Below are 18688 nucleotides of genomic sequence, written 5' to 3'. Positions count from 1 at the left end.
TATTTTATTTAAAACATTTCTTAGTACAGCTGCAAGTTATTTTTACAATAATTTCATTTAAAAAGATAGTTAAAAGCCTATTTAATTATCTAAAATTAAACAAGTTACTCGTTGTCAATGATAAGTTTTTAAAAACGTTGCATCCGCAGCCATTTTTAAAATTTTAAATTATTTTTAACTTTACTGCGCTTGCGTATAATAACTTTCTACTTATTTCTATAGTCTAAACGACCGTGTAATGTAACCCCAATCAAGCTCGAGTGTATTGGTCATACACAGAAGCGCCTTGGGACTCATTTGCGCAATCTTGTTAAATCATATAAAACACTAAAACACCTTTATCTGGTAAGGGAAAACTTACCAACAAGTGCATTGACTCTATGCAAAATTATTTTGGTCTGGCCATTCGTAATAATATTGGAAATTTGTATGCCATGAAGAAGGCAATATTATCAATCCTTTTTCATTTCACTGACCTACCAGATCCTTTCGACTGTCATAAATTTTGCCCACGAGATGCTGGAAGTTGGTGCAAGTATTGGTCAAAAGAAAATAAGTCATATAGATCACTAAATTCAATTCCTATGTGGATAAAAAATCTCATCTTTCCAACTTTTAAAGCTTTAATGGAAGACGAGCTATTGGAAAAGTGTATGCATGGCAAAATACAAAATGCAAACGAGGCTTTGAATGCAATCATATGGTCTCGTGTACGAAAATCTATATTTGTTGGAAGAGAAACTGTAGAAATGGGTACCCATTCAGCTGTCATACATTTTAATAATGGCAGGAACGGAATCCTTGGCATATTAGAATATTTTGGATTGACAGGAATATTTTCGCACCAAATTGCAAAGAAAATGGATATATTACGTGAAAAATGCATCACCAAAAAAGCTACTGACAATGTAAAAAAGCGTAGAAAATCCATCAGAGCAAAGTAGAAGGGTTACTGTGACATTTTAAAAGAAAAAGAACCCATAGACTCTTATGCAACAGGAAATTATTAGGCATTAAAAAAATATTTGTTGAGATTTTTACTTTTATATTTTCTTTTGTATTTTTCTCAGTTTCGCGTTTTGAATGTTTCTTGAAAACTTAAAAGATGATAACTTATTATTGGATAGCGTATTTGCTTTCAAATTTTCAGGATATGTTCACAACATATATGCACTCCATTTAACTGTCAGAATTTTTATGAATCACTCTAATTATTGACAAATAGACCTTAACGTTTCAAATCATACCACAAAACTATTGAAAATCGACAGGTTCATCCAAAAAAGTTAATAACTTTTTTAATATTCTGATTTAATAAAAAATTAAATCAGAATATTAAATTTATTTAGTAAAAAAGGAGGTGTGAATTTTTTTTTATTTTATTTAGGTGCGCCAAAAAGTCTTACGGTCTTATCACAGAGCACCGCGGATTTAATTGGAATTTCACGCCTCCATCCTAACCAATGTCGCAAAGCTTGCCCAGAGGTTCGAACCACGGTTGTTTTGTTCAGAAGCTCAGCGCGCCAACCACTGGATATATTTACGGATAAAACTTGGTTTCCAATAGTTGTAGAAATGTCGTACAACAGTTGGACAACAATAATGCTTTATAATGGAAACATTTTCTTGCGTAAGTTGCACAACTTAACGTCGGTTGTACAACAAAATTTATGTTGTAAAACAAAGGTTGCGGGAATAGAATCGAACCAATCTCGGCAACCATTGTTGTACAACATAAACGCAAAACTGTTGCACAACATTTCTACAACTATTGGAAACCAAGCTTAAGAGTGAACAATCTTGATTTATAACTTACTGGTTAAATGCTCTTCCGTGGTGCTCTGTTATAAAATCGTAAGGACTACTGGGAGCACCTTAATAACCACAAAAAAAAATTTGATTAAAAAATCAAAAAACTATTACAATTAATAGGTATAAGGTCATATTCTTTTTAAAAAAAAAAAAAAATAAAAGCCGAGTGTTTAGTACCATTATCTCGCATTTTTACGGGACCACATAACAAAGGAATTGTTATCAATAAACATGGCGATAAATGGCGACGATGTTGTTGTACTAAGTGATGATGACACAGATATCGAAAAAAGTAAAAAAAAAATACTTTTTTTAACTTTACATCAAATGGATGCTTAAGCGCCAAACCTGCCTATATAATAAAGTTGAAAAAAATTAGTTTATGTTTTAAAATGATTTATGTAGTATTTCTTTGCAAACACCAATATACTGTACTTAAAAGTTTTAAATGCACTGAACTGCAATTACTTTTAATTTTTTTGATTATATGCTTTTGTTAAGAAATTTTAAACTTTGCGTCTAATTATCTCATTTCAACATATTCGTTGTATATGCTGGTTTGGCGCTAAGTCATCCAAGTATATGTTTAATCAATATAATATAGAAAAGAAAATTATTACATATTAAAGATGAAACACTGGAAGTATTTTTTTTTTTTCACTACTTAATGTCACAAATTTATTTATTTGTAATTTTGATTTAGTTTATTTTTTCGTTTAACTTATAAATAAGACTTAATTGAGCTAGTTTGCTTTACTACTCACTGCTATAAAATTACTCAATTGGTTATAAAACCAGGAGAGTAATTTTCTTATTCAAAAAGTGCAGCATAGTTAAAAATGAGAAAAGCAAAGTGTAGTTAACAACAATATCTGTAGTTAACAAAGTTGGTAGATAAAGTAAAATTTTGCAAATTTGAAAGTAGTTAGCAAGCTTAACATCAGTTAGCAAAGTGTTGTTAATAGCAGCAACTATAGTTTGTAAAATAAGTAAGCAAAGTAACATTTTAATTTAAAAGTAGTTAGCAAACTTGACTAATGTTAGTAGAAGAATGTATAAAAGTTATGATAATGCAAAATTTTTGATGCCTGGCACCAAAAGTTTTATTCTTAATGCTTGGTATTTTCTCTAATGACATTAAGTAAAGTATTTTTATAGCCTAAAGAGTTTTCTTTGTTGTTTTTTTAAGGAATCTTTATTAGGTGGTCTCTTCCTCGCCGAAATTACTTATGGCTATAATGAAATTTGAACTCGAGATCTGAAGTCCAGTGCTCTAACCATTGTGTCATAGCAACTTTGAAGGTTTTTTAGTAGTTGTTTTATTTGCTGTCGGTGCTTTTTTCCAAAAATTGATTAGTTTAATTATATTAGCTTATTTAAATTCTTAAAAATTGGTTAAAATTGATTTTAATAAACTTGATTACTTGATTGGTGTTGATTTAAATTAACTTGATTAGTATGTTGTTTACATTATAAATTTGTTTCTATCATTTCTAATGAAATCATAGCTATACCAAAAACATTAAAGAATTTTTGCGCTTAAATGCTCTTAAATTTTAAACATTTAATATTAAAAATTGAAGGAAAAAATCAAGAAACTTTATCTAATTTTAATCAGGTTAATAAGAGTTTCTAACAGTGTATATTTATGTAAAGTACATTTTTTTATTTATTTATTTGAAATTTCTGTACATTTTTTTTTGCAAGGTATTCATCCACCACAAGGTAATCTTTTATCGGAGAACTTGTATTATAATTTCATTTTAACCTAAACATTTAAAAACAATCGTTTACATGTGTTGTATGAAGATAGATTTTTATGTATGTATTATTGTTTATACTACTATACTACATCTGTCATGCATTGTGAAAAGGTTATATGGGTAAAAATTATTTTACTGATATAATCTATTCACAATTTTTAATTTTAAGCTTAAATATGACAACCGTATTCTGTACAAAGGCTAATAAAATATTTTAGAGGTAGAGAACAACATCAGGAGTAAGATTATTATGCTTGCCATTAAGAAAATGGCAAGCATAATAAAGAGAGTATACTTTAGCTGATGCGAATTTTGTATTTTTTTAAGAATACAGTATCAGTGAATGGTAAGTAACGAAAGATGAACTGCTATTCATTAATATCAACAATATTATGATAGTTATTAGCAGTAAACAACTTTTTGATGGATTCAAATTCAAAGATTGACCACCTGTTCTAAACAATCAAAATATGATCGTATTGAAACAATATAAAGTTGTGTCACTAAAAAATAGAAGCATTTTAGAAATAAAATTATCTGGATAATCATAAATATAGATGTGAAACAACACATGGACCGATAATGGCTTTTGTGATACTACTGGAGATGAAAAAGAACATTTAGGTTGACTTTAAAACTGCAGTCAGAAAGGAATGATCTAATAATTTTTAAAAACCTTTTTAGATATACTTTATGATTTAAAATTATAAACTTTTACTCTCGAGTCCCTAATAAAAAAAGGGGGGGGGGGAATTTATTAATTTTAGAAAAATTTTCCCACCCACCCCAAGCTTATTAAGACCCCCCATGTATTAATTTTTTACTTGTTATCAAAAAAAAAAAAAAAAAAAATTGACCTTAAAAATTAGAAAATAATTATTTTAGTCACTGATAAAAACACAATTTTCAAGAGTAAACAGGCTTTAAAAATCACTGACCAAGTAAATCTCGATTTATCAAATTTATTTCTCACCAAAGTATAAAAGTTATATTAACATATTAAATCCTATTGAAATTATTATAAAACAGCTGTTAGAAAATGCAGATTTGACTGCAAGCCATGCTAGATTTAAATAGTTTTATGCATGTTTTGTAAAAAATATTAGTTTGGATTTATAAACTGAAATTTTTTATAAAAATGCTTATATTGTAACATAAAAAATCCTCCCTCCCTGTTTATTAGATCTGGACTAAAATTCCCACCCCCTCCTTTTATTCCCACCCCCTTGTATTAAGGACAGTATTTAGTAATGTGCATTAAAATATAAAAATGCTCATAGCAAAGAAAACTCTTAGGAGCTGTTCATAAATCATATTACACTGTAGAAGAATTGGGGGAGGGGGTGTTGAATTTTGTGACACTTTGTGACAAGAGAGAGAAAGGTTCAAAAAGCTCAAAAAAAAAAGTAATATAAATTCTTAACAGCCTTGAGTTTTGAGTCCTGAGTTTTTGAAAACTACTCTATGAGAGAAATCTGAGCATAGTTCTTTTAACCCTAACTCTGATCCTAACTCTAACTCTGATAGTGATCAACCGAAACAGAAAAAAAGCCGAAACTGAAATAAACCGAAATTTCGGGTACTCAAATTTGGTACCAAAATTTTTGGCTAGTCAAAATTTATTTTATTAGAAAAATTTATTTAAAAATGCAATTTTAGGTTTGTTGTTTTTTTATACTCGTATTAAGTTAAAATTAATTATCCAACATACATGCATACATACATACACCGAGTTATGCATGAAATCTTAATTTTGAATACACGTGTATCCAAAATTGAGATTTCATACATAAGTTGGCGATATAAGTTAATAGCGAAATTTAATAACTGGCAGATTTTCCTCTGTAAAACAAGTTTTTTTCGAGGTATTTTGTGAAAATTCTCAATGTTTTTGTGAAAATTCTCAAGATGTTTTGTGAAAATTCTAAAAAATAACTGGTTTCTATATTAGATAAATATCGGTTTTCGGTATGTTTCTCAACCAAAATTTTGCTTTTAACTTATAAAAGATACCAAAACCAAGTTTCGACTGAAACCCATACCGAAACAGAATTTCGGTCGATCACTACTTTTAAATATCAGAATTAAAATAATATTTGCCAAATTTATTCAATGCTTATTTGGATTTTGATAAATGTCATGCATTTGGATGCTGTTGATAAATTACAACAGGCATTTTGTTAGTTTTCAGATATCCTCCCTTCCCCTTGTCACAAAATCCAAACGCACCCTCACTCCTATATTATTATTTATGAACAGCCCTTGTTCATTTTTAGGTCCTATACTAGATTTGAAAAGGCTCACTAACGAGCTATGCCTGATTCTTACAGATAGTGGGTCTCAGTTAAAAAAATAATCTATGTTATTTTTTTCTTACTATTGCAATACCCCATAGGTATTTTTTATAAATATGGTAAATGAAAGACCAATACTCGTTTTTGAATATATATGTTTCACTGTAAACCCAGCCATAATGAGGTCACAAAAGTTAAGCTAATTGACTAGAACTCTATTTTTGAGTTAGGTTTTGAGCCTAACCTCTTAATTTTTCATAAAAATGTTTGTATTTTTTAGGTACTATACCATATAAAAATTTATAATAATAATAAATTATCGGCAGCTTTAGGTAACAAGATCTCAAAACTGATAAAAAAAATCAATTTTCACATTAAAAATTAGCATTTTTGCATGTTTTATACAAATTCTTAAGCAAATTCTTAACTGTAATACTGTCCAGACAGGAAATAATGTAACTCAGGATTGCAACTACATCAGAGAATTAGGTGAAGAAAGGCTGGTGGGAGGTGGTCCAGGCAGGAAACAATGTAACACAGGATTACATCTAAATCAGAGAATTAGGTGAAGAAAGGCAGGTGGGAGGCTGGTCAACAGTTTTTTATCTCTAAATATATCTCTCTTTTATGTGTGTGTGTGTGTGTGTGTGTGTGTTGTAGTAGCAAAGAAAATGCATTGATTATTATGAATAAAAACTTTTAGGGGCAGTTTTGTGTGAAAAAATCCAATTTTTTAATAAAATACAACTCTAAGTCTCAGTCTCATTTTACTGATTTTTACACCACTCAAAGATTTTTATAAGTTATGAACATTCCCAAAAATTTTATTATCTAATTCCTATTAGTTTCAAAGATATGACTATTCAAACATTGCCTTGAACCAACAAAAATCCGTCATTTCAAAAAATGGTTTTGTTCTTAATGGAAAGCTGAAAATGTGTACACTTACATATTTTGAGGCAAGGAATTCAATAAAACAATTTAAAATATTTTTAAATAGACATAACATCTGTAATTTTGACCTTTATCATAATTTTATTGAGGCGAGTTTAATTTCAAAAATGCAGATGTAGGTAGGTTTTTTTTTTTTTAGATTTTCGACCTGAATAGTTTAGTTGTTACAAAGAATTGGAGAGAGGTCTTTTCTCAAACAGAAAAAAAAGACATGGTCAAATTTACTTGAATTTGTTACTTATAAAACAGGGATTATGAAAAATGAAAGGAAAAAAAAGGTGGTACTCCTAAGTGCTTTATACACAGAAGTTTATGTTTAAAAATTTTTTGTAAAATTTTCGCATCCACCCTGAGCTTATTAAGACCCCTCTTGTTATGAACAAAGAATCTGTATCTTTAATCTCAAAAAATTTCAGTTATTTTTTTCTAATTTTTGAGATCTGTTTAAAAATTAGAAATTATAAACTCAGTTATAGAAGGAAAAAAAAATTCCCACTCACCTGTCTGTTAAGACTACCTTTCCCCCTCTTTCTTTTCCCATCTCCCCCATTTTTTACATCTGGATAAAAATTCCCATCCCATCTTTTTATTCCCACCCCACATTGTATTAAGCACCTGAGAGTAAGTTTAAAGTAATTAAACTGGAGCAGCTTTGACCGTATCAGTATGTTGTTGACTTGCTTTTTCTATTTTCTTGGTAATTTTATAAAATCCAATCCTAAATTTTAGAAATTTAGTAAAATTTTACCTGGGATGAGTTGAATTATAAAAATGCATATGTATAGGCTCAATTTTTTTTTAAAGTTATCTTGAATAATTTAGTTAGAGTTATCACAATGAATTGGATTTGGTCTTTTCTAAAACAGAAATAAAAAACATTGTCAAATGTACATCATTAGTAGATAAATTTAAATGAGATAAATTTAGAATCATATTCTGACTTTTCTATTTAATGTTTATAAATATTTTATTAAATTTTTATTACTATACTAAACAAGTTTTGACTTACTAAATTAATTCTAATAAATAATAAACAGTTTTTTTATAGACTAGTTCCCAACAATTGGTTGAGACAATCATTGGTAAAATATATCAATATTTAATAAAGTTGTTTACCATCATTTAAAAAAATATTTAAGAGAAAATAGTTCTCACAGCAATAGGTGAGGAACTTCCAGTTAGGCAACATACTGCAATAGTGGTAAGTGTTATTACTTTTTCAATTGTATTTAGAGTTGTGGAAGTTGTAAAGGAAGAGAAATGATTATAAAATGATCACTTGCACTAACTTTAAGACTTAAACTGGTCTCAAAAATTAGAAAATAATAATTAAAAATGATTTTTTTTTAGTTTTGAGGTACAGTTTCTTTGTTCATAACAAGTAAAATCAGGGATGCAGAGTCCCAAAAGGACTTCAGCTTTATATATCTGTTTTTTCCGTTGCACACAGAACAAAAGCAAAGACCAAAGCCATTTTTCAAAATGATGGATTTTAATATAATTCAAAATGACCGATTGTATAAAAGCATGTTTAGATAATATTTCTTACATCACACTGAAATAGCATGATGCTGGGGGCTACAGTACATACATCGACTATTTTATAGCATGCTGCCGCAAAGGAGTGCAGCTACATTGACTGAGGGTTTGAGCTGGGGCAGCAATCTTTTCATTTATTATTCTTCGTTTTTTCTTTTTCTGAAAAAGCTGTTTGCTACAGAGATAAGCAAAACTAGTAATCAAATGCTGATCAGTATATGATATAGTTTTATATATATATATATATATATATATATATATATATATATATATATATATATATATATATATATATATATATATATATATATATATGGATGCAAATTTACTAGAAGCTGGATGACTAACAACTTCTAGTAAGTTTGCACAATGAAGCCATAAAATAACACACCCTGTCAACTCCTGCACTTTTCAATGAGAAACAGGAGCAATGGGTAACACCAGGCTACTTTCTGGGTACTAACAAAGAAAGCTTGATGCATGAATGATCTGGTCAAAGATATTTAAGAATGGGGAGCCTTTACATTGTCAAGGAAATATTGCCTGTTGCAATATCATCAAGAAATTTAATCGTGCAAGTTGGGGAACTATAATACCACTAAATCAATTTTAAAATATTTAATATAATAGATTGTTCCATTACTGGATTGGCCAGGAAACTCTCCTTACCTAAATCTTATAGAAAATGTGTGGGAGATCCTTAAAAAGAAAATATCTAAAGAAAAAATTACAAATAAGGTGTATTTAATTAAAAAAGTTATTAAAGCCATAATTAAAAACTGCAGGTAACAGCAGAAAACTGCATACAAAGTATGGTAAAAAGGGTTCTGGGTGTTGTTGAGACAAAAAACGGAGTAACCAAATATTTATATGAAAAATCTCTGTAATGATTTTAGTAAAGTAGACTAGTGGTAGAACACTCGCAATCAAGAGATCTGAGTTTAAACTCCACCCTATACCTCTGGAGTTACCACGCTCCAATTGTTTCTCTGCACATTGGCCTTGTTCAAAAAAGTTCAAGTTTCCAAGGTTAAGGGTTGAGAAAGTTGCATCTAATCCTCCTTGAATGTAGTGGCCTCCTCTGGAGCCCTGGGGAGACAAATTATAAATTTAAAGAAATTTTTTACAATTTTAAAGAAAAATTAATTATGATTTGTTTAATGCTTTTTATTCGTCAATAAAATACCTATTCTTTTAATAAAAATAACTGAAAAGGAAAAAATCATCATTTTTGTGTCCTATAAAATTAAATGTCATTGAAATTAAATTTCATTTTATATGACACAGCTAGGGGTGAGAGTGAACATTTTTAAAAAAAGTGAAATTAATTAGGACATTATTTAATATGTGTGTGTGTGTATATATATATATATGTATGTATATATATATATAATTCTATAGATTGTTGCATTTGGGAAGTAAGGAAGGAAAAAAATGATTCTTAGTCCAACAAATATGTCACTTTGAATTACTTTCGACTTTTGTCCAACATTTGTGTGTTGTCAAAAAGTAAAAACCATTAATTTAATTACAAGTTAATCGTTTTTTAAAAAACCCGCAAAAACGCAAATTTAATTGACCAAAATGTTTTTAAAAATATTCTGAATGTTTTTAAAACATTCTGAATGTTTTTAAAACATTCTGAATGTTTTTAAAACATTCTGAATGTTTTTAAAACATTCTGAATGTTTTTAAAACATTCTGAATGTTTTTAAAACATTCTGAATGTTTTTAAAACATTCTGAATGTTTTTAAAACATTCTGAATGTTTTTAAAACATTCTGAATGTTTTTAAAACATTCTGAATGTTTTTAAAACATTCTGAATGTTTTTAAAACATTCTGAATGTTTTTAAAACATTCTGAATGTTTTTAAAACATTCTGAATGTTTTTAAAACATTCTGAATGTTTTTAAAACATTCTGAATGTTTTTAAAACATTCTGAATGTTTTTAAAACATTCTGAATGTTTTTAAAACATTCTGAATGTTTTTAAAACATTCTGAATGTTTTTAAAACATTCTGAATGTTTTTAAAACATTCTGAATGTTTTTAAAACATTCTGAATGTTTTTAAAACATTCTGAATGTTTTTAAAACATTCTGAATGTTTTTAAAACATTCTGAATGTTTTTAAAACATTCTGAATGTTTTTAAAACATTCTGAATGTTTTTAAAACATTCTGAATGTTTTTAAAACATTCTGAATGTTTTTAAAACATTCTGAATGTTTTTAAAACATTCTGAATGTTTTTAAAACATTCTGAATGTTTTTAAAACATTCTGAATGTTTTTAAAACATTCTGAATGTTTTTAAAACATTCTGAATGTTTTTAAAACATTCTGAATGTTTTTAAAACATTCTGAATGTTTTTAAAACATTCTGAATGTTTTTAAAACATTCTGAATGTTTTTAACAATGTAAACAATGTTTTTTTTTTGTTTTTTTTTTAATAAAATGTTTTTATTATTATTATTTTTACTGTAAATCATGCGCGGAGTGTTGCTACATCGACTATCTTATAGCCTGACTCTCAACAAATTGCTGCTACATCGACTGACAAATAGCCTGACTCGCATATATATATACATATATATATACATGCATATATATATATACATATATATATATATACATATATATATATAAATATATATAAATAGACATATATATATATATACATATATATATATATATACATATATATATATATATATATATATATATATATATATATATATATATATATATATATATAAAATTTTGTTTTAATTTTATATTGCTAATTTTTTTTTCAGAATGCGATGAAGTTGATTTTTCAGAAGATGAGAGTTGGCGAAATACCTGGGTTGCTTCATCTACTCTACTTCAAGAAAGTAATAAACAAGAACTTATAAATGTGCAGAATCCACCAGTTATTGCTCCAGAACAACTTTCACCTACAAAAGTTTCCAAATCTATTGAACTTTTTTCATCAGCAACATTCAATAACATAGTCTGTAATAATGAACTGACAAATCATCAGTCACAAACTACTACCAAGACTTCTGCACTTTATTTAGCACATTCAATACATAACTTTGATTCTCGTGTTGTTCTTTCACCAGTTCCATCAGTTTCTTTAATAACCAACTCTACTTGCAGTGCTGAAGCACCACTAATACTTATTGAAGACAGTGATGATGATGCTGATGATAATAGAAAAAAGACTTTTAACTCTTTTCCAGAAAAAATTCACCTTAAAAATAAAAAATTCAATAGGAAATTGAAGATTAAAAGTTTAGTAAATCAGTTAGAAAAAAAGGAGCGTCAGATAAAGCATTTGGCAGAAATGGATATTAGTTTGGAAGACATGAAGTCAGAAGAAAGTGTTTATATTCAAGAGGCCAGATTAAAGGAAGAGTTTCTTAAGTTATGGCGCAAGTATTGCAAACTGATTGGTGAAAATCCTGATAAAATCATAAAAAGAAAAAAGGTATGTGTTACAAGTGCCCCATTTCCAGAATTAAATCGATCAGTTGAAAGGTTTATAAACAAACATAACATCTTTCCAAATTTATCAGACATAAAACAAATTTGTAAAAAAGCTGTTGATAATAATGATATAAATGTTCGAGAAAATGATTTACACAATATAGCAGTTGATATATTTGTGGAGGTAGGAAAAAAATTACAAATTAATCGGAAAAAAGAGTTTAACGAAATTTCTGGTAACTATTTAACTGATCGTGTTAAAATTGAGGAAGATCCTGCCCTTGAAGATGCAATTTTAAATAGAAAATTAAAGCAAAACCGTAAGCTTGCTAAACGAAGAATAGAAAATGTTTTCCAAGATTTTGTGAGACAGCAATATGAACAACAAGCATTGGGTTCATCCAATGAAGCTATATGTAAAACAGACGATGAAGAAAGTGATGACCATGAATCTCAGTACAAAAGTACTAATGGAGAAGTTATTAAAATCGGAAGAAGCCCAAAAGATTGTCTTGAGGAGACAGTTATACGAGTTACTGTATCAAAAAAAGAACCATTATTTGGCAAAAAGATTGGCGTTACAATAGGCAATCCAACAGGAGCCACAAACAACAACCAATCAGACATAATAAAAATAAACAATAAATCTTCAAATTTAAAAAGACCTTCAGAATATGTTGTACCGGAAAATAACAAACAAGTAAATGATTTCTATATAAATGCTGAATGTGACACAGACTTTAGTTCTTTTAATTCAGTTAATCCGTTACAGATGTCTTCAAGGCATTCGTGTAATACTATATCTACAAATACTAATATATTAGATGAAATTACATCTTGTGATAATCCTCTTCTAAAAACCAAATATATTCCAATTGATCCAATATGTTGTCCTCACAGATACAGTACTGTATCAATTTGTAAATCACAAATTGCAGACTATGAAAAGAGTACTCAGTTTAAAGCAATGACTGATGATGAAAAAGTTGGGTCTAATAAAAGGCTAACAAATATGGATCGTGTTGCCAAAGATCGCGTGAAACTATTAAAAGCAAAACTGAATATAAGTTTAGAAAAACCATTTCAATTTTTAGGCTCAGACAGTCAGTTGAACAAATCTGATAAAATTGTGTTAAACAACACTTCTCCACCAAATGCTATCATTTCTGATTCTAAAAATATTGTTTTTGTTTTGAGTTCAGATGATTCAGAATAAGGGTTTCAACAAGGTTTTTGTTATTCGTTTTGCTTATTTTTATTGCAAGCATATTTTTTTAGAATTTTTTGAATTATTATTTTATTTGGTTTTAGTTTATTTTTAATTAATTTAGTAAGATCAGTGTTCTCTTTAAACTGCATTAACATAACGCAATCTGACAATAAATTTTAAAATCTATATATAACAACACAGTTAATGACTTAAGTTTAACAACAAAAGCTGTTAAGCTTAAGTTTAAGGATACGTTTTGTTGATTTCCCCTCCCCTTCTCCCAGGTTTTCGGTAAACCCGTAATTTTAACTTTATTTAAAAATTTAAAAATTTGAAATGAAAGTAGAATAAAGCTAAAAACTATTTGTCAAGAAAATTTGGAAACAATAATCAACAACTACAAAAAAACTTATTATGTATAGGCGACGTTTTAAATATTTTATGCTTCGGATGACTGACCAGACAACTAAAAAAAACAGGTTAATTTCTCACTATTATATCTTTCAAAATCTTTCCGCACTGAAATTACGCAACCTTCTTTTCCTTCTCAATTTCCCTGTTTATCGTGCACGGTTTCTATAAAGCTGTTATATTTTTAAGAAGATAACATATAGTCCTTTTTTTTCTTTTTTTTTTTTCACGTTTTCCACGATGATTGTTAATTTTTTTATTATTTTTTTATGGGCGTATCTTTAAAAACTATTTTCAAGAAGCAAACATATCTCTTTAATATGTCTATAACACACCCTCTGAAACTTTACTGATGTCTGCTTTCAAAAAATAAGACTTGAGAAAAATTATGTTGAGATTCAAGAAAAAAAATGCGCTTTTGTAAAATCTCAAAAGTTCAGTATTTTCACTTATATGCGTAATAAATATTTTATTTAACCATGAGTTATTCTAAGATTATGACATATTTGAAAAACTTTTAACGTCTCAAAATTTACACATTAGCTTTTATTTGATGGGTAATATGTTCACATACCAATAATACTTATTATTTAGACAAAATGTAAAAATAAATTTTTTGACAAAGATTTTGAATAATTTTACTCTGTAAAAACTATAAATTATTTTTATTTTAAATAGCTGTTTAATAATTTTCTAAAAAAAACAATATTGAAACTTGATATTTGAGTATATTATATTTTCATACTTATGAATTACGAATAAAGATTATTTTTAAAATAAGATAAAATTAAAACAAAAGTTTATTAAAAATATATGTGAGTCTTCAAAAAGCATAAATGTTTCCAATTAAATTATGAAATATGCATGTCTGTTTTTCACGGTTAGCACGGATCCTGATAATGCCAACCTTACTGAGCCAAGAACGATACTAATATTGGGTGATCAAGGTACACACCACCTGTGATGCAAATTTTGAAATCTTTTAATTTTGTCCGCGGAAAATAATTTAAAAGTTCAAATTAAGTGAAAATTTGACTTTATAGCGCGACAATAAAAACACCTGTAAAATGAGAACCACTTTATGTAATTTGATAAATCTAGCATATGGTCGCACCAAACTCTTTTTAGCATATTCTATTTAGCATATGGTCGCACCAAACTCTTTTTAGCATATTCTATTTAGCATATGGTCGCACCAAACTCTTTTTAGCATATTCTATTTAGTATATGGTCACACCAAGGGATAAAATCTCAGCCGGGTTGGTTAACTGGTTAAATATTTATGGCAGTTTTAATTTAAATTTCGTTAGTTTTTTGCTACTTATACCTCAAAACGTTACCGATTTCTGTAATATTTAGTCACTATTTTCTAAATAATGGTTACATGTTCTACTATGTAATAGCAACAATTTTTAATTGTTTTATTGCTACAACTACCAATTTCATTTTACCGAAATATTGATTTGCTATTTAAGCGTGGTTTTACTTGGCTTATGCATTGCATGAATATAACAGCAATTTTTTAAGGTATAAACCACTGTCAAAATGCATGAATAAAGATTCCAACATAAAAAAAAAGTTTAGATAAGATAATTAAAATAGTTGAGAAATTTTGGAGGGCCAGACAGAGACAGACAGACAGAGGGAAATTCTTATAAAAGGGAGAATAGTCGTTTGAAGAGCATTAAAAATCTTTTGTAGGAATATGTCATCAAATAAAATCTCTTCTAAATTTTCAATAAGTATAACATATTTCAGTAATTTGAATAATTATTTCCTTTATTTTTGTTATTTTTAATTTATTTTTCTTCCATAATATACATTTTCGTGATTATATAATAAAAATTCGTTAAGATTGAATATACATATAAATATAAAAAATCACAAACTTAAATAATAAACAAACTTCTGTAATACGAACTGTAAGAAGAACGTGGGAAACTTGCAGAAGACCAAAAGGTCTTATCATCAAGAACCGCTTTACATTGTCATACATATATAATATTTACAAAATTTTTACGTTAAATTGTTACATTATAATTGTATTAAAATGTAAGATAACAATTATACAAACATATATCGTTACTTTTTCTTAATATTACCACGTTTATTACTAACGCAAAAATTATATTTAAAAATATAATTCTTATATAAACTCTTATTTTTTTTAATACACTTAAATATATTTTGAAAAATATATTTAAGTATATTAAAAAATAAGAGTTTATATAAGACGCTAGCAGTGAACAAATTTAGAAAAAATCAGTAAGTAAATTTTTATACTTTAAAGTACTCTTTTTAATAGTTTTTTTAAAGCCATTTAAGTTTACAAAGTCAATAATATTTTGATTAAGTAATAAAAACTTATTCCAGATATGAGGTGCACGATAAGTAATTTTAAATAGGTCAAGCTTAGTTTTGCATGAAGGCTCTAAAAGGGTACTATTTGTGCGCAACAGGTATTTATACTCTGGCTTTTGTTTATAAAAACTATAGAAAATTGAAGGAGTTTTTTTCATTTTGCTATTATACATAAGACTTAGAACATTATATATATTTAGTTCAAACAATGTTAGTAAAGACACCTGTTCAAAAAGAGGCTTTGTGTGTTCTTTTTATTTCTAAAATTAATTACTCGTATAGCATGCTTCTGTTTACGATAGAGAGGTTCTAGTTTGCTTTTATAGGTACTACCCCATGCTGTATTACCATAATTTAAATAACTTTGAACAAAGCTATAGTAGATTTGTTTGAGTAGCGGCTTTTTCAATAAATGGCGTTATCGGTATATTATTCCGATACTTTTAGATATTTTACTACCTTAATAGGCGATATGTTTATTCCAATTTAGATTTTCGTCAATAAAAACACCTAAAAATTTAGTAACATTATCCCTACTTATTTCTCTATTTTAAATAAACAATTTTGGAAGAGAAGATTCAAGTTCTTTTTTTTTATAAGAAGGATGAAATAAAGAAAACTTCGTTTTACTTGAGTTAATAGAAAGTTTATTTGCCCTAAACCATCCAGAAATTTCGTCTAATTCTTGATTTATTTCTACGCACAGTTCGTTTATAATTTTTCCGGAGATAAAAAAGTTGCTATCATCAGCAAACATTAGATTTGAAATTATTTTTGATGCCCGATAGAGATCGTTAGCATAGATTAAAAAAAGCAAAGGCCTAGGTATTAAACCCTGAGGAACACCACACTTTAATATAGAAGGATTAGTGTGTTTATTATCTCCATAGAATATAGATTGAAAAGTTTATCTAAGTAGCTTTCTATCCATTCGTTCGTTCGCTTATTCCATACATGTTAAGCTTTGATAATAATATTTTGTGATCAACTGTATCAAAAGCCTTAGAGAGATCTATAAATAGACCTAATAAAAATACACTTTAAAGAAAAGAATTATGTAAGAATTATATCCTTGTAATTTTGTAATTAATATTTCGTTTGTAACTAATAGAGTGAAACTGAGTCAAACCGCACACCGTATCATTCCGCACGCTGATCGAAGTTATCAAATAAAAACTGAACGGCAATGGCTATGAAAAAAATTAAATTAGATTCGAATACAGAATTATCTCCACTATTCGAATTAATAAAATTATATGCTTATTCAACTCCATTTTTTTTCTTTTTAATACAACTTCTCCAATACGATGTTGTATAGAAAAATCGACAAAATCAGATGGATTGTTAATAAATTTTGATAAGTAATGTTTTTTTGTTGCTCTATTAATTAGTTTAGTCTTGCATACTGAATTTTTTCCATTATTTCTTTTTTTTTTGCTTTTAACAGCTGCATCACATATTATACGAGGCTTTAAATTATTACTTATATTAACTAAAGATTGTTTGGTGTTAAATTTGCTTGAATGACAATAAGGATATTTTGATATAATTCCTTCGAAGACATAAAAACGTATAAACTAGAAGTTTCTGGATTTTATACTAAAATTAGATTTTAGTATAAAATCCAGAAACTGAGTGTTTCTGGATTCATTTTTTGGAATCATGTTGCTATGGATTTCTTTAGATGATCATTAAAGATGTAATGATACCATGTTTTCAATTAAAAATAGAAGAAAACGCAGCGTAGCAGTTTTAAAGGATTGCACATTGAATATTTGTTATATAAACATGTCGTTTTTGTAGAATAATGAACCTCTAATATATAAGGGGTCGTCCATAAAGTACGTACGTTTTTTTTTTCGTCCACCCCTTCCCCCCCTGCATTTTTTAATACGCTTTTTTGAGTACCCTCCACCTCCCTAAAAATTCCTACGCTTTTAACCTATTTATCTAACATTTTGTGGTATTTTTTTTAATTTAGTGTCTCCTTTCTTTTATAATTGATCCTCCCATCTCAATACGCCATTTGCAGACCCCCCTTCCCCTCCGAGCGTAAGTTGCATTTCTTGCAGAGCATTCTCGTGGAAATACTTACAGAGATAAAAAATAAATATTTATTATGCGTTTCTATTTTAGCGCTTTGAACGAGTAAAGTTTTTTTGCGTTCAAAACATCTATTAAAGTACTATTATGTTTAAAACTTTGATCAAATAATATAAATATAATAAATACGCAATGACTTCAGTCATGTTTTACTATAAGTTGGTTTATTTCATAGAAAAAAGATAAAAATGTAACTTAGGCCCACATTACCCTACTAAACGGGGTAATGTGGTTCTATAGAATACAACTCAAATTAGTGCTCCTTAGACATCTTCAAAAATTATGTATAACTTTTTTTTTGATGAAGTTTACTAAAATTACTGATGTCTATTCATCATTTTAAGATAATTATTTTTTTCAAAAGAAAAATCGTTTTTGCTATATATATATATTTTGCTCAAAGTCAGAAATAGGTAAAAATAGGCTCAGATATATAGCTCACCCCACACTACCCTATTCTGTTAATTTTATCACCAAAGATTTTTAATAATGAATTCTCATATAATTAGATTAATTCGTTAACTTGAGAAATTGATAAACCTTTAGACATTTTGTTTTTAACGATTTATATAAAAGATGTCTGTTCGCGGCAATGAACATGCAATTAACTAACCAACTATTACCCATAACTGTTTGTGATTAACCCACAGTGTGTTCAGAATTACACTAAGTACGTAAGATAATTCTTAACATCAAAGGTTTAGTTTTAGCCCTAAATTTTTATTTTATCATATGATTTATAATTTGTGGCCACTAACACTGAAAAAT

At 27.9% G+C, this 18688-nt stretch overlaps 1 protein-coding gene across 1 annotated transcript; it reads left to right on the top strand.

Annotated features, from left to right (window-relative positions):
* Positions 1–1988: 1988 nt before the first annotated feature.
* Positions 1989–13762, top strand: LOC105848108 (uncharacterized). The gene is made up of 2 exons (XM_065805214.1): positions 1989–2104; positions 11160–13762. The coding sequence occupies exons 1-2, from the start codon at positions 2044–2046 to the stop codon at positions 13049–13051; spliced, it is 1953 nt and encodes a 650-aa protein (XP_065661286.1). The 5' UTR covers positions 1989–2043; the 3' UTR covers positions 13052–13762.
* Positions 13763–18688: the final 4926 nt, after the last annotated feature.

The sequence above is a fragment of the Hydra vulgaris genome, chromosome 09 (genome assembly GCF_038396675.1).
Source record: "Hydra vulgaris chromosome 09, alternate assembly HydraT2T_AEP".
Classification (NCBI taxonomy): Eukaryota; Metazoa; Cnidaria; class Hydrozoa; order Anthoathecata; family Hydridae; genus Hydra; species Hydra vulgaris.
The sequence above is the reverse complement of the archived record's forward strand: the minus strand, read 5'-3'. Positions and strand labels throughout refer to the sequence as shown.

Excerpts from the sequence above, each read along its gene's own strand:
- LOC105848108 (XM_065805214.1), top strand. The coding sequence starts at position 2,044 with ATGGCGATAAATGGCGACGATGTTGTTGTACTAAGTGATGATGACACA. Across the intron at positions 2,105-11,159 it reads TGACACAGATATCGAAAAAA|AATGCGATGAAGTTGATTTT; the intron begins GTAAAAAAAAAA and ends TTTTTTTTTCAG.